Raw genomic sequence first — 24,942 nt, forward strand, 5'->3', positions numbered from 1 at the left:
TTTTTTTTTTTTTTTTTAAATAGAGTATCCACCCATATAGACTTCTTAAAAATGTAGTGCATTCAGCTGTTATGTCTCCCCACTCTCCCGCAGTCTGGGTCAGCCCTCTGTCTTCCCCAGGACTCTCACTAGATATTAACACCACCTGTCTCCAAACTGGCCTTTTTAATGAATCCACTGTAATGTGGGGGTGAGATTCACTTTGGCTCTATCAGAAACTGGCTGCAGGAGTATTGCTCAGTCCTACCAGTTATATTCTTCTTAAGATAAAAGCTGAATGCCTACCAGTCCTCACTTAATACAAGTTGCAAATCTGTTGATATGAAAATGTATGCGGGAGTTGTGTATATGTTGTCTACTGACTCTGAATTTTAGGAAAGTGATATTTACTCGGACAAAGCATGTGAATGAGAGTGTTTCAGGTAAAAGCAATAGTGTGACAGAGGCTGAGGCATGGCAGACTGCAGCTTGCTGTGATTTACCAATGACTGGGTTAAGAGAGAAACAGTTGGCCAGGGCCTAATGGCCGTGCATCCAGGCCAGAGCATCTCGTGAATCTGACTTTCAGAGCCTTGGGCCGCAACTTCACACCACAGCTGAATGTTGGAAAATGGTTAGGTTTCCATCAGGCCAAGCCCAGAGCCTCCATAATGAAGGCCATCAAAGGGAGGAGGCAGGTCACTGGGATTCTCCATTTTGGTGGCAGGACAGTTGAACAAAATGCATTCTGGGAGGCAGGTCATTCAGAGCCTCTTGCTAATGACATTGGAAACTTGTTAGTAATTGAGGTGTTTGGGAATAAAATCAACAGTATTGCCTGAGTGCCAGAGGGAATCTGATTACATTGAGAATTTCTAATTAACATCCACTAAAATGATTTCTGAACTTGAGGTGATCTGTTCCTCCACAAAAGAAAATGAGTATGCAGAGAAGGGACCAGTGCCCTCAGAGTCAGTGTCCATTGGAAAAGTTCCTCGTTCAGTGTGCAGGGCTCAGCTCAGGATGTTGTGGCCATCAGACCTGACCAGTACACTCTGTCCCTGGACCAAGAATTACAGGGCCCACAAATAAAAGCTACACAGGGCAGCAGATGGCCCAGTTCCCTCTAAAATGGCAGTCTGGTAGGATTAGACTATGACAGAAATAAATCAAATAAAAATATCACATGGGGGCCCTTCCTGGTGGCGCAGTGGGTTAAAGTACAGCACTGCATGCTAGCAGCAGCCACTTCAGTGCCAGTTCGATCCCCAGCCCCGGAGATCCACACGGTGCGGCAGACCTCTCCTCGCCCACCCGCTGCTCCCCTCAGCAGTGTACTTTGTCAACCTGCCTGTTCTGCTCCCCACTCTGTCTCTGGTGAATCCTCTTACCCGCTGCACCTCTGGTCTATACCCCATTTCTGTATGCATAAATAAATAAATCTTTTTAAAAAAATAACCGCATGGGGATTTTTACAGTTTCCTTAAAAACTTTAAGGAAGGCCCTCCCTGGTGGCGCAGTGGGTTAAAGCACAGCACTGAGAATCTAAAGCCGCTTCCGCATGAGTTCGATTCCCGCCTGCACCTCTGGTCTGTACCCCATTTCTGTATGCATAAATAAATAAATCTTTTTAAAAAAAATAACCGCATGGGGATTTTTACAGTTTCCTTAAAAACTTTAAGGAAAAACCCATGACATGGTGGCTCTCTGCCCTCCGGTGTCTGCGCAGGTGTCTCTCTGCAGGAGCCTGTCACTTTCAAGGACAGCTCTTCTTGCTTGCTTGTGTCTGTGCAAGCGTCCCTTACTTCCCTTTTGACAATAAACCTCCCCTTTTGGATGAAAAAAAAAAAGGTGAAATGAACTGTAATATTTTAGTCCAGTGATCATTAAATATGAATTTGGCTTCATAAAATACCACCTTTAAACATGCACTCAGCAGAGAAATTGTTGCCTTTCTTGCTGGTAGGGGCTTTGAAGTGCAGTGTGTATTTGCACTCACCGCTCCTCCCAGTGTGGGCTAGCTGCCCTGCAAGGATCTGCGGTCTGGAGTCACTGCGCTCAGCTGCTTCAAAGTGCCAGCCACTTCAAAGTGCCATTGTCACACCGTGTGGGTCTGCTGGGCTGAACGGGCTGACTAAGCCCCTGTCCTGGACATGCTGTTCGGCCTTTCTGGTACACAGCCCACTTGGCCCAGCCTATCAATTACTTAAACTGAAAGAATGCAAACTGCCGAGACTGCAGAGGTTCCGCTCAAGTTAAACAAGAGCAGGATGCTTAATATCCTGGAACAGTGAGTACACATCAGTAGGCATGACCAGGAGCGCCTGGGGAGACTGATGTGGACCTTTGCATCTCAGAGACCGATCAGATCAGGATGCCTTGTTATTAAGATAGACTGAGGAAGATGGAGTGGGGGGCGGAAGCCTGATTTTAATCTTTAAACAGGGCCATAAAACTAATCGGGATCTGCAGACTATCTCCCCCAGATGCCGAGATAACCTAAGCATACATTCACTTCCTTCTAACTTTTTTTTCTTTGTTCTCCTGCCTTGAGTAACTGACTCTGTAAAATCATTCAATCAATACAAAGGCCTGGCTCTGCCCTCTCGCAGAGTCCTGCCATCACAGCTTGCTCCTTAATTCCGTTTCTTTGGCAGTGTGGTGTTGCCTGAGGCAACAGCACTGCCTTTCCACAGACCCAGATATCACCCTCATGTCCTTTTGTGCCTTTGAACCCACAACCCCAGTACACTGCCCTGACATTCAGTAAAAAAAGTGAGAATGGGAAATGTGTGTGAATAAAGGAGCAGTCACTCAACATACAAGCTTTTGGGGGACTTTGGAAATGGAATTTTTTTTAACTGAGGTGACACAGGTTTAAAACACTGTGTATGGTTTAGGGGAAGAGGCTAACCTCTCCTCAGCTGTATGTCATCACACCACACCTGTCATAAAAGCACCCACAGCCCTTCACCCTAGACCATCAGGCCCTCTTTCTGTTACAGGACAGGGGGAAGGGTACCCCTGAAGCCCCAAACTTGCCTGATCCAAATAGGTTCTGCCATCTGCCATATCAAGCCAAAACATATAAAACTTTACTGAAAAGGAACTTTAATACAGTGAGTATACAACACAGAAGACAAAGAATATAATTTCTAAATCAACACCTGAAGTTACCCATCCCCTTGTGGGCAAAAGTCAACCCAAAAGGGATTGGCCCAAAGCAAGGCCTGAAAGCCCGCCATGAGACTAAAACACCTTCTGGCCGGGACCCATGGAAAAGAGTCTGAAATGGCCAGATAAGTCTGGGAGGAAAAGAGCAAAATCAAAATCAATATAAACACTGCCACAGTCACCTCCCCACAGGTGTCTCACCCACATCTGCCTTAACCAGTCCAGGGCCAGGAAACAAGCCCGGTTTCTTCCTTACATGCTTGCTGCTCCACATGGCTTCCTCAGGTCTCCTTCTGGCTCTCCATCCTGCTTCCTTCCTTTCTTCTTCTCTTTCTTCTCCTTTTTCTCTGCTCAGCCCCACCCTCCTTCTGGGTGGGGCAGGGAACCTGGAACTTCTCCTTTTCCTGGGGAACACCCTGTTACATTTCCCCAATATTTTAGCTGGTTAAGAAGAACAGTGAGCACAGGATACAACAGTTAGTCATCAGTAACCTTTGAATCCACGGAATTTCACTGTCATTTGACACAGGCACAAAAATACAAAGGTGATCATTGAGGGAGGAATTTATTTCCAGCGTAGGCTTTCAGGCCTCTTAGGAGACCCCAGAGAAACAGAGCAGGTCTGGTGAGACTGGGAGAGACAGTCCCTCCTCTAGCCACTCACTTCCATAGGAGGGACAGTTTAGCCCTGTGTCTAGAGATTGGGGGGAGCTTTCTGGGACAAGTGAGCAGCTGGCCAGGCTCATACCTTCTCTGTCCAAGATGCTGTCTGGAGGAGATACCTCTCCAGGAAGGACTGGCGGGCCCTGCAGGATACAGTCACCCCCTTCTGCAATTTGGTGATTGAGTTTGGTGATATGAAACCACATGCTGCCATCACTTAGCCAGTGATCAAGGAAGGCAAGGATTGAGATCTTGGGGAGGAAAGTGTTAAGTCATGGAATACCCTGGTGGTCCCCATTTGTGTGACAAAGGATGGTGAAGAAGTGACTAAAGTTTCCCTAAAGATCCCTAGAAACTGGTTTAAGGCAAGGGGCAGGGTCCAAAGGAAGGCTCTCAAGCCTGAAGCTAGGCCCAGCTAGGCCTGCCTTTAGCTGGATGTGGTGTGAGCTCTGCGATACTAACAGCTCTGTGGTACTAACAGCAACTAACAGCCCTTATGGGCTTTGTGCACCCACTCACCGCCCCAATTGTTCATGTCCCCAGACAGGGAATGACGTGAATAGTAATGAGACCTTGGTGTTTCTCATCTGTAGGAGCAAATCATCGTCATCATCATCATCATCATCATAAACAAGAACCATGTACCAAACAGTTAATGGATTATAAGACTCTGTTCTAAGTGATTCCCACACCTCAGATTCCCTCACTATAGATTGGGAATGAAGGGGAATCATCATCAACATGGCATTGCTAACACTTTCTGAAATGTTAGCTTATGCTAGGTCCTGTCCTCAGATCACTACACAGACTAGAGACAAGGCCCAACTTGACTGGATCCCCAACAGTTCTACCATAGCCTCTCCCCCTCTTGTCTTCACTTCACTCTCTGCCCAGGCAGCCCAGCCCCCTCCAGATACCCTGCAACACCGAGGCGAGGCGGGTCCCCTCTCACAGCCTCTGCAGGAACATCCCCACTGACTCCACCCCATGGCTGACCTCCCTGCTTGGACACCACTTCCCAGTGAGACCTCGCCTGGCCATGCCTTGAAAACCCTGGGCCCATAGCAGTGCCTGGGCCACAGCCGCTCCTCGGCACATTGGCACATTCTTGTTTAATCTGTCCAGTAAGGAACATCACCTGGCCATGGTGACGCTGGCCTTGGTCCCCCAGCCCAGCCTCCTGAGCAGCTGACATATTTAAGGGAAGTGAGTTCCAGGAACCCAGGGGAAGGCCACCTCCGAGGTGCTCAGGTGGCAACGGCTCTGAAAGAACCAGGTGCTTGGAGTAGGGTGGAGAAACATTTGTGCAGCTGGAACCCAAGGCACGAGGGGCCCCTGAACAGGCCAGCTAGATGGACAGCTCACAATGCTGGGGTGCTGGGGTTTTACTGTGAACCATGGAGACCCGGCAGGTCTTGCATGGGTTTTGTTTTTGCAAACACTAGTGTGGGTTTTGAACACGTTCCCTCTTGCCCTAGTTGGTGAAACAGATGGTTCAGGAACCAAGATGAGGGCATGGAGAACTCGTGGGGGCTCCCTAAGGCTACAGGAGCGGGGGACCGCCAAGTGCAGGGCCCCTGACCCTTAGCTCCCCCAAGTCGCAGAGCTGGGCTGACCGTCGTCCACCCCCAAAGACTGAGCCAGAGGCAGAAGGCCTTGGATATAATCGCCTTTATTTTCCGGCGGGCCTGTCAGGCGGCGGGGTGGGGCGGGGCCTCTAGGCCTTGGGGAGAGTTGGGGGCAGCGCCTCCTTGTCCTTTGCTCCGGCACCGGCACCGGGGAGATCGGGATCGGCCTGCGGGAGCTGGATGGGGGTTCGGGGGTCCCGAGCGCCCTTTGCCCTGTCACATGCACCCTCCCCGAGGCGCCCCAATTCCCACAGACCCCTCCTTCGGAGGGTCTGGGGCGCACCCCAGCCCGCCTCACCTCCACCCCGTCTCCTACCTTACGTTCACCAGCCCTGCCCTCAGCGGCGCCCAGAGTTTGGGCGAGGACCTGCCCCTCGAATTTATCCAGCTCCGCCTTCATCCTGGGGAGAAGGGGTGCAGGAGAGCAAGCGGAATGAGGTGGCGCGGGCTGGGGTGAAGAGAGGGGACTCCAGGAAGCCACGGGGTCACCCCTGTAGCTCGGGACCCGAAGACGCAGAGGTCGAGACCCCGCGGCCGGCCCCCAGGGGCCACCCCTTCCAGGAGGGGCATCTCGGGACGGCCTTGGGGGCACGGCCACGCTGCCCGCGGTCCCCGCTCCGGCCCAGGCCCTCACCCATCCTTCCAGGACGGCACGCTCGGGCCCTTGCGGGGCTCGGCCGGGACCTCGCGCGGCGCAGCTGGGGCCTCCCGCGGCGCGGCCGGGGCCTCACGGAACGCTCGCAGGCGCCGCTCCACCTCCCGCAGCTTGGCCCGCGCCTCATTCTCTGCGGGGGGCGTCGGGGCGTCGGGGCGGGGCCTCCACTCGGCTGCCCCGCCCCCTGGCCCTGCCGCGCCCAGGTCTCACCTTCAGCCAGCAGTTGCTCCCTGCTGCCCTGCAGAGTATGGATCTCCCAGGCCAGTCGGTGCTTGAGAATCTGCGCGGGCAGAGAGGACGCCTGTGTGGCTGTCCGTCCTCCGAGCCGCTCCACGCCGTTGGCAAGTCCTCACCTGGGTAGTCCACTCATTCAAACTATCTAACGATGGCCCGTGCCTGAGTGGGGGTGGGGGTGGGGAAACACATTCCCCCAATACTGCCCCAAGTCCCCTGTCCCTCTCAAACCTCACCTCGCCCCATCCCTACCCCTATTTGCTCTTGCTCAAACTGTGCGGCTCGGTGCAGCCTCAACCTCATCTCTCCTTCCCTCCGCCAGGCACAGTTGCTGTCTGCCAGATACCCCCCTGGCTTCCTGCCTCGTTGGTTGCCTTCCACCCCCCCCCAACACACACACCCACCCCCACCCCCCGCGTCTGCGTGCAGGTGTCACCTGCTCAGGACCCCTCCCTCCACCTCCCCACCATGACATCTACTTATTTTGTTTAGAATCTAGGTTAGCCTCCCCCTACCTCCAAACACCCTGGGTACCATCCTGTGCACAGAAGGGTCTCGAACCCTTTGTTTGGTTCCCCTCCTGCCTGGAATGCTGCCAGATGCACCCAGGGGCATTAGTTAGGTGAAGGAATGATCTGACCAGGGAGCCCCCTCTGGGTGAGCAGGAGGGAAGGAGGTTCAGCAAAGGGAACTGTGATGGTCCGGGCAGGGATGCCAGGTGTGGCATGGGGGAGGGCGAGAGGTGGCCAGATTTAAGGTGGGCGCTAAAGGACTGAGTAGCTGGGTGGGAGCAGCCAAGGTGCCAAGACTTGGGCGGCACAGTGACTTGATCCCCGGCCAGTCAGTGGGGACACTGAGGCGAGGGGAGCAGTGGCGTGGGCGGGAGGCGTTGGCGATGGCTCACGTGGAATTCCCACAGGTCCTTGTGCTGGCCTATCAAATGCTCCAGTTCTTCCACGTTCAACCTACGGGCCAACACCCAGCAATGAGGGACCAGGTGCTGGGAAGGCGCCCCAGCCTGGCCCTGTCTGGGGGCTCCTCACATGTAGGTCTTCAGATCTTTGCCCCAGGTTCCCTCTGCTTCCTTGATGGGTTTGGTGCCAGTAGCTGCTCTTCCGGCAGATTCTCCCTGATGCCCCACTCCCATTCTCCACCCAGTGCCACACCAGACCCTAGACCTGGGGCCACCCCAGGGTTACCCCAGCTTCCTCTGTCTGTGACTCTCTGGGACCTCAGAGTTATGGGCAGATGTTTCCTCCTGCATTGTGTTCTCCCTGGGGAGGGAAAGACAACCCCTGTCATTCTCCAGTTGGCCTCACGTTCCCTTCAGCGGGAGCCGGGCCTGGGAGTCTGTTCATAGCCTCCATCATTTTCCTCTCTTCTGCTGACGGCCTTTGAAACTGAATCGTCAGCCTGTCCCCCATCAAGTCATGTTGTCCTAAGACAACTTTATTTGGGGTGGGGGGGGGCAGTTTCATGTCATGGATTCTAGGCCCTGGCTTGCAGCCTGGATCTACTATTTATTTCATTGGGATCCTGGACAAGTTACTGAACTTTCCGGGGTCTGTTTCCTCCTCTGAACGATAATGGTAGTGCTGTGTGTGTGACACAAGCCCCAAATTTTTGTAATTTGTCATTATAAGGATCATGTAGATAAAATAACAGTTTGCAATGTTCTTAGGCTTAAGACTATCCGTCAGTTTTCCCCACACACTTAAAGTCATGGTGTACCCATGTGTGAAACGCTGGTCACAAGAATGTGTCAGGCCAAAGGTCAAAGGATGGAGAGATGAATGGACAGTTGGGTGGATGGTTAGCTGGATAGATGAGGAGTGGCTGGCTGAAGAGATGATGGCTGGTTTCAGAAACGATGAGGGAAGGGATGACAGTTGGGTGGAGAAATAAAGGGTGGTTGGAAGCATGACTAGATGTCTGGCTGGGTGGCTGGCGAAGCAGGGTACAGGCTATTCATTGGCAGGTGAGGGGGGGTGGCTGCCTGGCAGGATAACTATGGGTGCATGGGTGGGTGGGTGGCAGGGTGGGTAGATAGATGAGTTGCTGGGTAGTGGGGGATCTACATGAGCAGACACATAAAACACATGAATGGATTGCAGGAAAGCTGGATAACCAATAAGACAAGACTTAAGAGTAACATCAGTGGCTGAGATTTATTTGGTAAAGAAACTAGCAATGGATGATCAAATGGATGAGTTGGTTTGACCACCACCACCTGCTATCTGAGACAGGCAGGTAGTATCTGCCTGCTTTATTTGAAAGAAAGGGGAAATGAGTTGTGTGTGTCCAAGATTTGATTTTCCTAGTTCTTGCTGCCTCCTCCTTTGAGCTGAGGAATAAGGGTGGGAAGAGCTGGGCATGTCTCTTACCTCTGAGCCTCATTTTTCTTCCTCTGGCCATGCAGCTGGAGGATCCTCAGTGCCTCTGTGGGGAGAGGAACTAAGTGGGGCCTGGGAGGACTCTTGGGGAGCCAGGGGTGGCTGCAGTGAGGGCGCCCAGCTCACGGCAAGTACAGGAGGGCACTGAGCAAAGGCAGGGCTTGCTTCCAGGCAGGGGCAGCCGAGGGAGTGAACCGAGCAGGGGGAGCACTGACTTAGGGTTCAGTGAGATGCCTTGGCTGCCTGGGGACACGGGGCTTTCATGGGGTGCAGGATGGAACCAAAAAAAAAAAAAAGGAGCAGCTAGCCAGTACCTTGCTTTTTGCTCAACACCTCTTCTAGGTGCGCTTTCTCTCCACTCACTGGAAAACATGGCAACACTCAGCCTCCAGGGACACCCTCGGTGCCCCCACCACAACTTCATGCATGGTCATGCAGAAGGCAAGGTACCGCCCCAGGGGAGTTATTTTGCCACCCTTACACCCATCTCCTGGGGGGGGGGGCTGTCCATCCCCATCCAGCTCCGCCCCCCTCCAGGAATGTGCTTGCATTTCCTGTAAGGGGCAAAGGAGCGAAGAGCCTGAAGAATGTACAAGGTTTATGCTGAGGGTAGATATGACTAGAAATGAAAAGATACATGCCATGTAAGCTGGAAATAAGGCTATGAAGAAATACACAAGAAGGGAGAGGGCCAGAGAGAGGTGGGGCTCTGTTTCACTACAGCACTATGAGGTAGACCTGTGAGGGTGGAGCTGGAGCTGAGAGCAGACAGATGAGAGCAAGAGGCAAGCTGGATGGCGGAGGACTGGCAATGGAGGCACCAGCCTGTGCCAAGACCCTGAGGCATGCACAGGGCTGTCAGCAGTGGTCGGGGGTCGGTGGGCCCCTCTTTTGCCATCCTTACAGGAGTCCAACTCTTTGTGCAGGGCCTCCCAGAGGGCGCGTGTTTCTCCCAACTCGTCAGTAGATTTCTTCTTTGCTGGACCAAAGAAGAGAAGACAGTATGAGCACAGCGTCTAGTGCGCTCTTTCTTGCAGTCTGCACAGGTTATCTCTGAACAACCTGGTACGGTTACATGGGGAGGTGGGGGGAGGGGCAGGGAGGGACTGGGTCTTAGAAATGTGGACGTGAAGGTGTTCAAACTGTGAGTCCTTCCGGGCCAGCTGGCCAGGCTCGGTCCCAGTTTACCTTGCTGAAGTTCATTAATCCGGTTTATCAGTTCTTTGATCTGGGGCTCCAGGCTTCCCTCTGCGTGATAAAAAGACAAACAGAGCCACAGGTGACATGTCTGTCTATCTGTCTGAGGCAGACTGGGGCAGCAAGGCAGTTGGCACTGTCTCTACTACTGTCGGTCAACATGCACTTATTGGGTGACTGCTGTGTGCCGGGCTCTTTTAGAAGGCTTTGGGGGGTTGCAGCCTGGGGGGAGCATAGACACAGAACAAAGACACAGGACACGAAGGTGGGCGGCAGTATCTGCTGTGACAGGAAATAAAGTGAAGAAGGGCTGACGAGCATCAAGGTCCAAGGCGCCGCTTGTGCTAGGAAGGCTGGGGGTGATGTGAGGGAAGGCAGCTTTGCAGTGCTGGGTGGGAATATGGAGCGGACCAGTGCAGAGCAGAGGGAGGGAAGCACACATCCCCGAACAATGGCCGAGGGGCTGGCATGGCCGTAGGTATCTCGTGAGCCAGTGGAGCACAGCAGGAGGCAAGATGGGTGGCGGTGCTGGCAGGTCACTCAGGTTTGTGGAACACGGGGAAGCTTTCTGATGGAATTCCGAGAGTGGCAGCCCAGGGAGACCCTCCCATTTGTTTGGCCCTGTTTAAAGTCTTGTAGGGTGAGACTTTTTTTTGGTCACTGTTGTCCATCTAGACTGCCAGGGGCTTCATGCGAAAGTGGGGAAATGTTGCTTTCAATGTGTGGGTGGCAGCCATCAAGTCCTCCAGTGACAGGACTCTAGTGAGTGATCTCTTTAACTCCCCACCACCCCAGCTGTTTCAGCCTTAGGTACACAGAGGTCTTCCTTGTCCTACCGCCTTCCAGGTGCAAAAATCCCCCTAGTCCTAGTGCTTTGGTCTCACTAGTATCCCTAACATTCTTGAGTTAAACCCAAGTCCTGAATTTTCTGAGGCTATCCAGCTCCTGGCACATCCAAGACCGGGGGTGCTCTCCGAGGTGCTGATCATAACTGACAACTCCTCAGGGGTTTCATTTGTGAAGCTGGGTGGGGTCTCTCTAAAATTCCAGGCCTGTAATTTTACTACCTAGGCAGCAGCCCAAATGCACTTAAGTATTGGACCATGGGGGCAGGATAGAAGGGAGGTCCCCTTTTATTTGTAGCAGATCAAAGCATTGTAATATTTCAAGGTGGGCAGGGAAGGACCCAGCCAATCTCACATGCAGCCAGCACCCTGCTCCAGCCCTAATATGGGTGCTAGCTGCAGAAGCAAAGCTGTTGATCTTGCCTCTTGTATACAAAAGGGTGGAGAGAAAAGTGCTTACCCAGGAATGTGTTGTTTTCAGTATCTACAAATATAAGAATTTAAAAAACAGTTGCTGTTGGCCTGTGGGTCAGGGAAATGGATGCAGGTGTGTGTATGAAGAGGGCTGTGTGAGAGTTAAAAAGTAGGTGGACGCCGAAGGAGACTCCTGCTCCCCACTCCCACCACCCCCTTATAGTTAGAACTATAAAGCATCCCTTTGTGCATCTTTAGTTTTAAACTTGTATAAGGGCAAAGTGCAGTGGGATAGATTCCCCAGGTTGTGAGTGGAGGGGGCTGGGTTTGAACCACCTCTGCTTGGCTCAAAACCCAGCCTGAGCCCTCAATGCAAGCAGATACACGACCTTCCTGCAGCTTCTTCACCATTGTCACCAAGTCTTCATTCTTCTTTGAGGACTTGTTCTTCCCTGTGGAGATGAAAATCAGAATTACGGATCCAGTGAGAGTGAGAGGGGACTGAAGCAAATTCCAGGCCTCTCTGGGAAAGGAAGGCAGGCCCCACGGGTTTGCAGATACCCTTGGGCTGGAAACCGAGAGCCTGACGGGCAGCTTCTCGCCAGCACAGGGCTCCTGCCTGGCCCTAGTCTCTGCACTTCCTGGTGTATACTGGATCAATCAGGCACCCTTATAGTCAGCTTCTCCCGGAGACATCAAAGGACACCAGAGTCCCTTTAAAGAAACTCAGGTTCTGTTGTTGTTGCTGTTCAAGATCAGTATGAATTCCTACTGCAATTCACCACTGCAATATGGCAGGGTGATTTTATAGGCACTTCTTTTCATTTATTATAGATCAGTTTGCAAATTCATAATGAACTGACAGATTTAGGGAGTAGTGATTAATAGCTACTCACACCCAAAAAACAACCAGAGTTTTCATGAGAATGTCATCATCATCTAAATTCTGGGGAATGCAATGGGAGAGTCTGGTTTCTTCAATAAATAAATTGCAAAGAAGAAACAGAGGGAGAGGAGCAACTACTGATTAAGAGAGACTTGATACATATCAACCAGTTGTAATGACTGGCTCTAACTTAAATCCTGATCAAATACACTTTTCTCCATACAAACGTCTATATTTTTTTAAAACATGAGCCAGCAGCAGCAAAATAATACCTTGAAAGCACTAATAAAAAAAATCCTAGTGCCCCACTCTTCTCTGAGGGAAACTGGGGATAAAAGGCAGCTCACAAAACATGATAGCCACAATGCAGCTTGAGAAATGCCAATCCAGTCATATAAATGACCCTCTATTCCTCCCTTCCACTCCTCTAAGATCAAATGGGTCACATGTTTGTATGTGGAGATAATTCAATTCGCATACAACCACATGTCCCCTCTAGCTATATAACTGGGATGACCATAATGGTGTTCTTGTTTTTCTCATTGGACACTTTAGACTAGTGATGCTTCTATTCTCTTAGTGATCCACTGAGCAAATACACCAGGATTTCAGAGGAGTGCCCTAATGATGGGTATTTAGGTTGTTTTCCATCTTTTGCTGTTACCAAAAATTAGTTACTCTGTGTTTTAGTTTGTCAGGCTGCTGTAAAAAAGAAAAATACAAACTGAGTCTTCCTTTGAGGTTTGCATATGTCTTCATCTGGCATTTCTGTGTCTACATTTTCTTTTTAAAAGGACACCAGTCATTGTATTAGGGTCCTCCTTCACCTAATATGACTCCATCTTAGCTACGTTTGCAAAGATCCCATAACCAAAAAAGGTCATCTTTTGCAGTTCTACTGGACATAATTTTGGGGCAGGGGAACCACAATTTAGCTCAGTACACCATCCTTGTGCATTCTCTGCACACATATGGGGGTGTATTTACTGGATAAACTGAGAAAATGTGCTTGTGTACTGGAGACTTGAAGTATCTGGGGATGAAATGTCTGGTGCTGGTTTACAAATATTTCAGCACAGGAGAAACGCAGCTGAAGCAACTATGAGTGAGTGTAGATGACGTCAGGTCTAGTGATGAGTCAGACTCTTCCGAGTATTCTCTCTACTCTCATGTGCATTGAAAATTTTCATTATGGAAAATTATTTCTCAAACAATTTCATAAACATTTGAACCTGCCAGATCAAAGATGAGGTTCCTTATTAAATGTGACTAATAGGATGAGACTGTTCTATACCTGCCTCAAGCAGCTTGGTAAAAGATTCCTTCCTCAGAGTCTACAGCCAAGCAGTATCCATCCTTTTTTCATTTTCCCACTATGATATACCGAAGCTATCTCCTTTCAAAATTTCTGGTAGTACGTATCAAAGCTCAACTCTGCATCCTAAATTCCATTTCTAGGAACTTACAGAAATGATGAGGGATGACTGGTTAGATGTTCAGTGTTTCAGTGTATGAATCTTAAAAGGTGGAAAGAACCTGAAAATGCCTGCATTTTCAACACTCATAGCCTGGATTTCTTTGCAGTCATTAAAAATTCTGTATAAATCAATGTTTCTTAATTATTAAATTTGGCTGAACATTTGGTATAACGTTTACTTTTTTTGGTTGAAATCTTTTACAAATTGTTATATATTAATTTTGCATTTGGAATTTTCAAATTACTTAGTAAAAAAACAAAACGTGGAACTGGATTAAGAAGGGAGCCTTCCCTTTCCACCATCCCCTTCCCCAAGCTGCTTCCATGCCCAAACGTAACCACTGTCAAATGGTTGGGTAAAGCCATTCAGATCTTGTAGTAAAATGTATTTTATGTTTTGCTTTAATTCTCCCTTTCCAAACCAAAGAGCTTTCATTCTGAAGATCAAACACTGTTCAAATACATGCCTGTTCTGCTCCCCACTCTCTCTGGTGAATTCTCTCATCGCCCACATCTCCAGCCAACACCCCAGTTCTTGTATGCATAAATAAGTCTTTTAAAAAATGAAATTTCCCCTTCTCCCCTTGACCTATGTCTCTTTGCCCTTCTCTGATATAGTCAGGTTGGTATGGCTCCTCTTGAGACATTTTGTTTTTGAAATATTCGTACTAGGTGGAAATGAAACAAAAAAGTTAAGGCCACCTTAGTCAAGGGGAAAGGGAGGTGTCTAATACTTTCTTTTTAGATTATATTTTCATGTTGAAAATTATAAAATGTTTATTAAATCCTTAAGAAAATGTTCATTATGAAACATTTCAAATGCACATGAGTAGAGGATACTCGGAAGAGTCTGACACATCACCAGACCTGACGTCGCCCACACTCACTCATAGTTGCTTCAGCTATGTTTCTCTTGTGCTAAAATATTTGCAAACCAGCACCAGATATTTCATCCCCAGATACCTCGAAGTCTCCAGTACACCAGCACATTTTCCCAGATGACCCCAGCCCCAAAGTAATGTCACCCAACACCTAGAACCTGTGTTGTTCCCCAATTGTCTATGCAGATCTTTTACAACCAGCCTTTGCACCAGTCGGAAAGCTCCATTTTGTTTCTCTCCATGGCGTTTCCAGTTCTAGTTATGAGCTAAAAGCATGGGTGCTCAGTATACCTTTTAAGAAACCTAACCAAAAAACATCTTGCACATTAAAAAAAAAAATTCCATTTAATAAAACAAGACAGCCTGTGGGACATGAGACCCCTTTTTGAAGATTTTTATTTTGAAATAATTTCAGATGTGCATAAAGGTTGTAGAAATAGGCCCCAGTGCCCGTTTGTTCTTGTATCAGATTTCCCACCTGTGAGCATTTCTGTACCATTACTGCAGGCATGATGGCTCATGACTCATACACATTCCAGCGTATATATCCTACATACAGGGGGACTCCAGCAGGTCCATGAAACCCCGGGTGTTAATGTGCATCCATTGCTAATATTTATGATCCTTAATGTCATTCAAAAATCTCACTTCAATTTTACAATTATGTAGTACTACATACATTTTAATTGCTTTTTCTGCCCCTTAAAATGCCCACCACACCCACATTCCACAATATGCATGAACAGATCTATACTGTGCCACTTCCTTGATTGCTCCTTGTGTTTTGTCCCCAACAATACTCCACACATCTGTATATTCTAGGGTCTGATTTGCAGGACTGAAGATGTCCTAAAAGTATCCTAAATACAGCCTACTAAGCTGCCTCGGAGCTACATCCTTACTGGTCAGTTCTGCCTGGCAGGGAAGAAATGGCCCATCTCCCCACAGAGTAATCCATATTAGATGGGCGCTTTTCCTTTATAAAAGCCAGTTCTGGGTGGGCTGAAACTCTTGATATGCTTTTCAATTTTCTCTATGGCAAGTGAACTTAATTCCTCTCTTCAATTTTGACACATTTGAAAGCTTGATACTAAAATCATCTTGCAGCTCAGTAGCAGCTACAGCAAGCACTTACTACATGAGATGTATTTGCATCTTATTTCTGTCTGTCCATTGTTAAAAGCTGGTACTTAATGTGTGGCTCACACCTAAGAGAGCTCTCTGTGTTAGCCACTTCATTATTCACACAGCAAAAATTACTGAGCACCTACTACATGCCAAGGAGGCACTGTTTTAAGGTGCTAGGAAACAGCAGTGAACAGTCTGTCTTCATGGAGCTCAATCCTAGGACAGATAATAAACAAGTAAATAATCAAAATTCTTGCTGATGTCTGCATAGATAGGTCTGGAGAGATGCAACCCAACATGTTTATTATTATAATAGTAAAAAGAGTGCAGAAATGGGGTGGGAGATGAGTTAGAGAGAAAAGGAAGGACAGAAGGTTGAGAGCTGCTTAACAGTGGCAGGCACACGGACCTTCTCATGCTTCTTTCAGTACTTCAGAACATTGTGAACATCCCTATCATTTTAAAAAGCCACTGGCATAGTAGTGCGTCGCTTCATCTTTTGGCTAGACAATTGACAACAGTCCCCAGAATGATTTACATTTCCCTTCTCGTTAGCGTGGGAGTGTTAGAGGCAGGACACACTGGTGTGGGAGGTGTTTTCTCAACAAAACGCCCAGGAGAAAAGCGGCTGTCCGTGGGAGTGGCCACTCTGTCTCCTTGCAAAATGTGGCGTGAAATAATACCGAGAACTAGGACTAATTTTCTTCGATGTGTGACAGCAGCAGCGTAATTTTTGTGACTATCCACAGCCGACCCCCCCCTCCCTTTTTGACAATATGCACAATAAAATATTTAGCCTCTTTAAAATACTCCGGCAATATACCCAATGAGGCTGACACGAATTAATCTACATGGTAAGAACAGGCATTTGCCATTCATCTCCATTTTGTCCAACAGTGTATTTTAAATATGGTTTCCACCTTTACTTTTTTATTTTAGTAGCGCTACCGATGATAGCACAAACGCCCCCTCCCTCCTACCCTGAAGGTGCCTACTTGCCTCCACTACCTTCAGCCGCCTGAGCCTCCGCTGCGGATTCGGGCAGGTCCTCCTTCACAGGCTCCATCTTCCCTGCCTTTGTGCGCATGCGCCTTGGACAGTGCGTGTTTAGGGGGAAAAAAAAAACCTGAGGGAGCAAGGCGCTGCAGTGCGCATGCGTGCAATGCGCCTTTTTCTCAACTGTTGCGCAGTGTGGAGGCGGGATGGGGCTTCAGCAACAGGCATGCGCGGGGGCCACACCTAGCTCAAGGTGAACAATTGCTGCCTGCGCTATACCAGGAAGCCTGCAACTCTGTTCATGAAAAACATTGCCTGAACTAGCATCTTGGGGGTGGCAGTGTGACTGTCGGGTACACACATGGACTCTAGGCTATGTCGGTTGCTGGTGTGCGCGGGCTGGGGAAATCGGGGATCAGGTGCATCCCTGTGCAGTGGCACCAATGGATCCCAGTTCTTTTGTTCACGTCCTCATTTAACAGCCTGTGAGAGGCTCGTGATGTCCATTTCATGGTTAAGCAGTACGAACTTTAGAAGTTAAGTGCAACTCCTATGTAAAAACTGCGAGTCTCAAATCCTGTGTGAAGTCAGGTGCTTTGCCCTGTGATGTCCAGGTAGACGAAAGCTGGAGGTCACCTTCTCCTTAACATTAGCAGCAGCCAAATGGGTGGGGATCATATTTGAAAGGGTACAGATGAAGTACATTATGGGCAAAAGAAATGTTCTTCTGGGGCATGGTTTAGGCCTCTCATGCAATTTTCTTTACATTATCCCCAGGCCAGTTTTGGGCAGAATGGCCCTGCTTTTCCAATTCCAGAGCTTCTGTGGTCCACCAAAGTGGCCTGAACACTCAGTGCTGAGATTTTGTGGAGGAGGCAGACCCCCTGATGGAGGACAGAGGGTGTTGTGGCCAGTTTTGGAGGGGACAGAGTCCAAGAGAGACTGGAACATCATCCAAGTGGAGGTGAGCCAGCGTAAGGGAAAGAGGGAGGCCTAAGGGTTTCAACAGAGGTGGAGGGGCTTGGGGGACACATGAGAGCTAGGGAGGCAGCCCACCTACCCAAACAGCAATTCTGCGACCGTATCATTTGTGGGCAGCCTCAGGTCTTACCCCTTTGCCCAGGTGGCCAGGGATCAGCCAAGACACCATCCCTCCCCACCTCATACTCAAGGTGGAAACAGAAGGTACCCTGTTCCCAGCTCTCCCCAATCTGAAAGCTCCACCTCTCACAGTCCGGTGAATGAGCCATTGTGGGGAGCTTGGTCGGCAGGGGCAGCTGGGGGTGCTGGGGGTGTGGAGTACTTAGGGGGATAACGAATGAAGAGCCGGTCTTCCTCTTTCTTCACCCAGCGCAGGAGTTTGGTCACTACCAAGATGGCACCTGCCTTGGTCACCAAGGGGCTGAGGCAGGTATAGAGCTCAAATTTGGAGGTCACCTGGGGATTTGAGAGGAAACAGTCAGTTGGGCTGGAGCTGGAGCTGGCCCTGCGCAATCCTGCCCAGCCCTACCCAGCCCAACCATGTTTCCTGCGTGAACATGTACCTGGCTGCTGCTTCAACCTGGTGATACCTGGTAACTGACTTAAGCAGGTAACCTGATATTACCATGTCACAGTGGGCCAGAGGTTCTTAGCCAATTCAAGGGATCAACTAGATCTAGTGGCCTCAACTGGGTGACTGACCTTGGGTGTGTGTGTGCTGCCTGGGCTTCAGTTTGCTCATTACTGGAATGGGGATAAACAACAACTGAACATCAAATGAGCACCTGCTATCTGCTGTATTCCAGCCTCCACACACCTGTTTTCCTCTCCTGTGGCCTGAACAGATGATGATTTCATTTAGTCCTCAAAGCAACCTGATGTCAAACCTGACCAGTTTACCAGTACATTCCGCACTGCCTCACATTGCTGTGCCCCTCGCTCCCTGTCCCGGCCACTCTCGCCTCTCACTGCTATTCCTTAAAGGCAAGCAGGCTCCACCCAGCATCTGCATGGTACTCTACCTCTGCCAGGCATGCTCTTCCTTCAGATACCTATTTGGCTACCTCCTCTCCTCACTTGGCCACCATCGCCTCAGGGTAGCACCCCCTGACCTGGGCCTGCCATTTCTTGGCTTCGAAATGACCTTCTCCACTAAAAGTTGAAGGCCTCCTTGGGAAAAATGGTTAATTTCACGATGAGCAGAGTAGAAAAGCAGCCTGGAACATTTTATGTCAGAAAGTAAGAGGTGCTCAAGCAGAAATGGGGAGTATTAACAAGCCACAGGGGTCAGCATGCTAAATCAGAGACCCTTTGTGTACCAAAAGATGTCACATGAAAGCATTTTTAGCTCACTGGGGAAAAAGAAAATCCCATAGGACCATACTGACAAAATTCAACAAGTAGAAAAAATTCTTCAATATGAGAGAATCACAACCAGTAAGTGTAGAAGAAATGATGGAATTAGAAAAATCATCATTCGATAACATCATTGTAGTAGATGCTGGGGGCAAGAAATCTTCACGGAATGAAAATGAGTGAAGGGATAATGAAAAACAACACTGGGGCCTCCATGGTGGCACAAGGGGTTAAGTCTCAGCACAATTAAGCTATCAGCAGCCCTTGCAGCATGAGTTCGATCCCGGCCAGGGAGGTGACCCAAATGGTGCAGCAGACCTCTCCTGTCTCACCAGCTGTTCCCCTCAGCAGTGTATTTCAATCAGCCTGTTCTGCTCACCCCTCTGTCTCTGATGAATCTTCTCACTTCCCAACCCCGATACCTCTGGCCTGCACCATAGCTCTTGAGTTCATAAATAAGTAAAATAAACCTTAAAAAAAAGGAAAACAGAACACTGACAATCACCAGAAGACACAAGTTAGAAAGAGGGAAAATGTAGATACTAACTTTGCAGTGAAGAAATCTGGCAGACATGTCCTTGAAGGCTAGGAGTCATCAACAAAGGCACACACTGACATTGTGGGCCTCCTTATGAGGCAGAGGGTATGACAGCTCTTCCGTGATATTCCTGCCAGCACTGTGTGACCCCAATTTAATTCTGATGAAATATCAGAAAAACTCAAGCAGAGGGACATTCTACAAATTAGCTGGCTGGTACTCTTGAAAAGTATCATGGTCATTTAAGACCAAGAAAGGACTATCGAATGTTCCAGAATACATAATGATCCAATATATGACCCTGGACTGGGTTCTGGGTTAGTCAAGGGGCACTGGTGAGACAATGATGAAACAGGAATGAAGTCTGTGGTTTAGCTGTTACTGTATTGAGTTTAAGCTGTCATGCTTATGTAAGTATCTGTAGAAACCTGGTGAAGAATATGCTTAGAGTAATTCTTTGTACTGTTTTCCAACTTCTTCATAAGTCTAAATTTGCTTGAAAACAGAAGTCAAACAAAATTTTAAAGTCACATCAAATCTCTGGCCTTGGACAAAGCCACACAATTTCAGGCATGCAGTACATGTGCACTAAATGGCATCGCCTGGGGGATTGGTTTCCAGTGGGGTTACCTTCAAACTCCCTGAAGACTTCAAGCTAGTCTGCTGGAAGTGAGGACAGGAGCCATAAAGAGGGAAGAAGTGCCAGGCGGAAGGCATGCCATGAGGCCAAGCACATGTGCTCCAGGAGCCTGGGGTTCATGAGCTGGTAGCAGTGGAACATGCATGGCATTCATGGGCAATCAGCAGGCACAGCGAGCGCCATTGTGGGGCCTCTCGAGTGCCAAAGACACTGTTCTGGCAGCGAATGGAGGGACAACAAGCAGAATGACATGACACTGGAGGACCGTCGACCTGGTGCTCGATCTTTGCTGGTTTCAAAGACAGGTGTGTAACAGCAGGAACAGTGCTGGAGACGAAGCAGAGCCTAGCTAACGGGCTGGAGTGCTCAGTAGAGGCTGTTATGCCTGCAGAGAACCCGGGGGAGGGGAAGGAGGCTTGAGGTGGGGCGTGAACTCAGGACTCTACCCGACTCACCCAGGCCAACAGCGTCTCCTTCTCAGCCACGTGGTAAATGAGGCGCAGGGGCCGAGAGGCGCTGTGGAGGCGCGCGTGCAGGCGGTGGTACAGGTCTGACAGCCGCTGCCGCTCCTCCTCTCTGCTGTAGGGGGCCTCCAGCTCAGGGCTGCAGTAGTGGGGGGAGGCAGGGGACAAGCTCAGTCAAAGACTTGCAGCTGGCCTATCTCCTCGCAGTTAGATTTCAGTTAAGCTAGAGAGCTAAGCTTCCCCCGTTAGACTTAGGGATTCTCAGTGACTAGACGCTCAGCTTCCCCATCAACCAAAGATCCCATGACTCCTAGATGCCTCCTCCCCATTAGAATAGGCGATTCCTTCATGTTGGTGCCTGACCCACCATCATCAGAGGCCCTTTCTATCTGGTCTTTCTAGAGCATGGCTGGTTCTCTCCCAAGTCATGTCTGGGAGATGCCGAACCTGCGTGTTAGAGAATCTTCCCGCCCCGCCAACTGCCCGCAAGGTCAGAGCCCACCTGGTAAACTGGGGCAGCTGGCGGTGGTGCTCTGGGATGTCCAGCGGCTTGTAGAGGAAGTGCCTGAGATCAGGTGCCCCCACAGCCTGCACACTGTAGGCAGGGGCAGTGGTTGATGGGGCAGTAGAAAAGCTGGCAGCCTCGGCCAGGGCACGCAGGGCCCCAAGGGAGTGCATGCCCTCTTCCACCAGGCGCCGGCAGGTGGCCATGTCATGAAAGGCTTCAGGGTCAGTGCCAAGAAGCAGCAGGCAGACAGGCGTGGCGTCCAGGCGGGCCACGTAGGCGTAGAAGAAACCATCCGGATTGAAGCGGGGCAGGCACACAGGTGCCCAGGCCTCACCTGCTGCAAAGGCCGGTGCACCCACCCAATCCAGCAGCAACTGCAGGTCTGCTGGGTCCAGCCGGCACTCAGCCAGCACAGTCCGCTCCTGGGCAGCAGTCACCAGTCGCCCACCAACCGCCAGCACCGACAGGGCCAGCCCGGGCGCCGTGCAGCGTCGAAGCAGTGCACCTAGGGCATCGCGCAGTGCACGAGCCAGGGGCACGCAGCGCACGGCACCCAGCAGCAGGGCCCCAGGGTCCCGTTCTACGCTGTCCAGAAGGCGGTCCAGCGTGCGCTCGGAGCCAGTCAGCAGGCGGCGGAGGTCATAGTTCTGCTTGTGTGCGAAGATGCGGGCCACGCTGGCTCGTGTCAACGTACTGACGATCTGGGCGTGCACCGCCAGCAGCTCCCCCCGCAGCTGGGCCGCCGACTGAGGCGTCCTGGACACGGCCACCAGCAGCAGTGGGCCCTGCTGCAGGAACACCAGCTTGTGGTCCTCTGGGTGAGGAAAAGGTAGGATGAAGTCAGGGGTAATGTCTGGTGGGGCTTTTCTCCCAGCATGTACACCCATGACCTGAGCTGGTGGGGTCACCAGAGTAAATACAAGCTGGGGGAGTCCGGATGAATATCGAGACAGGATGGGACACTAAGAGTCAGACCAAACACAGCAATGGAACAGGGAGCAGGGGAAGATGAAGTGAGGACGGACACAGAGCTAGAAAGACACTCAACTCAGCACACGGCCATTAAAGTCGTGTTCTGGGGCAACATGGAAGTCTCCAGCCAGGTCACTTCGATCCTGGTGAATTACTCATTTAGAACCCAGCAGGCTGAACAGACAAATGGACCGCCTCGCAACACATGTCGGGCAAGCCACCCACACGCACTGACTCAGCCCTGGCTGGCTGGCTCAGCCCCCGGCAGACAGACACACCTACAGCGGGCCAGCCAGCCAGGCATCTTCCCAGTCACCGCACCCTGGTCTGCGTCCTGCCCCTCTGCTCACCAGCGTAGATCGCACGGATGGCATCGCCTGCACTCTGCACGAAGGACACGAGGGCTGTCATCACTCCCATGGTCGTCGACAATGCCTCCACGCTGCCGTACCGTGAGTAGATGGGCTTGCCAGCCTCACTCAGCACGAACACGTGCTTCCGCTTGCTGCGCCAGTCCTCGTCACTGGGGTCCCCACCCTGGCCCCCAGAGCTGCTCTCCGGGTCACCCACAGGACTACTTTCAGAGGGGGCAGGATCCCAGAGACCACAGGTATAGGATGGAGCCTCCGGTGGGGACAGAGGTGACAGGTCCGGTAGCAGATCCTTGGCCTCAGATCCTGAAAGGGAGTCCTGGTGGTTCATGTGCCCAGGACCCACTAAACCCCGCCAGCCCATGACCCTGCCAAAACATAGGTTTCAGTGGCCTCCTAAAGCCCCCAGATTCCCATCTCTTGTCATTATTGAGCCAAGTATTACTCTCAATAACTGCCCTTCCCAAGTCTTCAAAGCACCCTGCTACCACCAAATGTTATTAGTATCTTCATCTTCAGTGACCCCTTTCACCTCCTTTTAATTCTTTTGATATCTACTCATCCCTTAATGGGCACTAATACATCTATGAATATTTGGTTTTTTGAATGTTCTCTCTTACTGCCCTAATCCCTAATTTCTTCTCACAATGATCCCTAATGACCCCATTGGCTCTCTGGGTCACCCACTTAGATTCCTGAAGATGACCACTAATTCTTCCAGTGTCTGACATGAATATCCACATAACACCCTGATCTTTAGGACTTATCCTACCCTCCTAATTACTCCCAATGTGATGTGCTGACATCCCAGTGACCCCACATAACATCACTAGTTCCTGGGTCTTGAATGACTCTCAATCACCACCCTGATCTACTATTTATGTCCAATCCACCCCCACAAGTGACTGCTATTAATCCCCCTTAACATCCAAAACTTCCAGCAACCTCTCCCAGCTCACCAATATCCACTCCCTTTCTGGAGTAACCATCATAATATCCATCAACACACGGGATTTTACTGGCCTACACTGCCTTCCCCATGACCACCTTTTACATTCACCAATGACATTTATTCCAGGAAGTGATCTCCTTCCCGGCCAAGAAAAACCATTATTACCAGCTGGCCTCTATGTCTCAATAATTTTCCCATGAAGAACCAAAGACTTCCTGTTCCCCTATGCTCTCATTGACATTCACTGACTTCCACATGTCTCCAATTACCAATTAAGCCAACAGTTCCCAAGTTCTCAAAGAAACCCTCCCTACTATTCTCAGTGATGTCCACTATTCTCCCCAAGAGACCCTTTAACACCCACTAATTCCAAAGTCGTCAATGAGTACCAAGTCCCCACCGACTCCCACAGATTCTCCACCTTTGCATATCCACCTGGGTCTTCAAAGACCCTGTCATTGTCCCTCTGATTTTCCAAACAATCTCACCGTTATTTCCTACCTCCCCACCCAGGATGGTCCCTACAGACTCCCTCCAACAACTCATCATTGGCTTCTTAATGTGATGTCGGTATTCTGAATGCTCCCTAGCCCCCCAACTTCCCACATCAATGATTCACCACAGCCTTCAGACACTGACTTTTAGATTGTCCTCCTATGACCTTACTTTGCTGTGTTCATTCAATGAACCTAAACATCCCAAATCTCCAGTGCCCCATTTTGACTGAATGATCCCTTTTTGTCTCCTCAGTGACCTAATTTCACACCAAGTCCCTAGTGAACATCCAGTGGGGTGCACTGGTTTTCATTCCTCAGTGATTTAGAGTACAGTGTGAGTCGACAGTGACTTCCTACTAGCCCTGCTGAGTTGGCTATTTCCCTGAGTCCCCAAAGATGCCTCTCAGGTTCCCATTCACTTCCCCCAACAGTGAGGCGGCTTAGGGATTCCTTCCCAGACCTTAGGGAGGGGCCGGAATACCTGTTTCTTCCAGGCCCCCATTCTCGGGTTCCACCGGGCCCTCCTGAACCCCTCCACCATCTCCAGCCGCCTCACTGGGGAGCCGAGCGTCTTCCAAGTCCTCGGCGTCCCCGGGGTCTGGGGCAGCAGTGTCTCCTCCGGTCTCCATCTGTACATCCCTGTGGAATAGGAAAAATGAGAGTGACAGCCGGCAAAAGAAACTTCTTAAAAGCCTTTCCTGAGCCTGGCTCCCTTGGATGCACTGCGGGGGTCTCGTGACCCAACATTTGCACCCTCCGAAAAGGGAGGCTCCAGCAAGCCTCTGGGAAAAAAGACACATAAACACCTGTTTAACGCCGCATCTCTGTTGCCCAGATATCACTAGTCGCCGCAGCAGCCGCGGGTCGCTTCACCTTCCGGGTGCGGCCGCTGTCTTGTCACACTTCCGGGTGCGACGCCGCTCCGAAGTCGCTTCCGCTCGCGAAGCTTCATTCTCTCCCGGTGGCGCCCGCCCCTCTCTCCCGCCGCCCGCCGGCGCTCCCTCACCGTTGACGAGGCTCGCGCCACTCCCGATCTATGCGGGATCGGCTTGTGAACCCAGTAAGGCCCTCAGCACGCCAGAGCAGGCGAGCCGGGCCCACTCTCAACGTTGA

General features: G+C 50.4%; 2 protein-coding genes across 5 annotated transcripts; both read right to left on the reverse strand.

Annotated features, from left to right (window-relative positions):
• Positions 1–5,477: 5,477 nt before the first annotated feature.
• Positions 5,478–17,760, reverse strand: SYCE1L (synaptonemal complex central element protein 1-like). 3 transcript variants are annotated; one of them, XM_012730660.1, is made up of 13 exons: positions 16,563–17,760; positions 11,572–11,634; positions 11,229–11,252; positions 9,915–9,974; positions 9,631–9,705; positions 9,041–9,088; positions 8,718–8,772; positions 7,533–7,607; positions 7,238–7,298; positions 6,310–6,379; positions 6,079–6,229; positions 5,761–5,845; positions 5,478–5,620 (listed from the first exon to the last, which is right to left on the reverse strand). In XM_012730660.1, the coding sequence occupies exons 1-13, from the start codon at positions 16,639–16,641 to the stop codon at positions 5,534–5,536; spliced, it is 933 nt and encodes a 310-aa protein (XP_012586114.1). In that variant the 5' UTR covers positions 16,642–17,760; the 3' UTR covers positions 5,478–5,533. The 3 variants fall into 3 exon arrangements, with proteins under 3 accessions (XP_012586114.1, XP_012586113.1, XP_012586116.1); XM_012730659.1 differs by having other exon boundaries at positions 16,554–17,759; XM_012730662.1 differs by lacking the exon at positions 7,533–7,607 and having other exon boundaries at positions 16,554–17,760.
• Positions 17,760–24,942, reverse strand: MON1B (MON1 secretory trafficking family member B). 2 transcript variants are annotated; one of them, XM_012730658.1, is made up of 6 exons: positions 24,836–24,942; positions 24,311–24,468; positions 22,360–22,686; positions 21,032–21,851; positions 20,521–20,668; positions 17,760–17,987 (listed from the first exon to the last, which is right to left on the reverse strand). In XM_012730658.1, exons 2-6 carry the CDS (start codon positions 24,456–24,458, stop codon positions 17,778–17,780), a joined length of 1,653 nt encoding a protein of 550 aa, XP_012586112.1. In that variant the 5' UTR covers positions 24,459–24,468; positions 24,836–24,942; the 3' UTR covers positions 17,760–17,777. The 2 variants fall into 2 exon arrangements, with proteins under 2 accessions (XP_012586112.1, XP_004690418.1); XM_004690361.2 differs by having other exon boundaries at positions 24,636–24,926.

Source organism: Condylura cristata, unplaced genomic scaffold (genome assembly GCF_000260355.1).
Source record: "Condylura cristata isolate star-nosed mole 26May11 unplaced genomic scaffold, ConCri1.0 scaffold00028, whole genome shotgun sequence".
Taxonomy (NCBI): domain Eukaryota; kingdom Metazoa; phylum Chordata; class Mammalia; order Eulipotyphla; family Talpidae; genus Condylura; species Condylura cristata.

Coding starts and splice junctions, on each gene's coding strand:
- SYCE1L (XM_012730659.1), bottom strand. CDS start 16,641: ATGCGCACAAAGGCAGGGAAGATGGAGCCTGTGAAGGAGGACCTGCCC. Junction 11,635..16,553: donor GGCGGCTGAAGGTAGTGGAG/GCAAGTAGGCAC, acceptor TCATCTCCACAG/GGAAGAACAAGTCCTCAAAG. Junction 8,773..9,040: donor GGTGTTGAGCAAAAAGCAAG/GTACTGGCTAGC, acceptor CTCTCCCCACAG/AGGCACTGAGGATCCTCCAG.
- MON1B (XM_012730658.1), bottom strand. CDS start 24,458: ATGGAGACCGGAGGAGACACTGCTGCCCCAGACCCCGGGGACGCCGAG. Junction 22,687..24,310: donor TGGGGGCCTGGAAGAAACAG/GTATTCCGGCCC, acceptor ACTCCCTTTCAG/GATCTGAGGCCAAGGATCTG. Junction 21,852..22,359: donor CATCCGTGCGATCTACGCTG/GTGAGCAGAGGG, acceptor TTCCTCACCCAG/AGGACCACAAGCTGGTGTTC.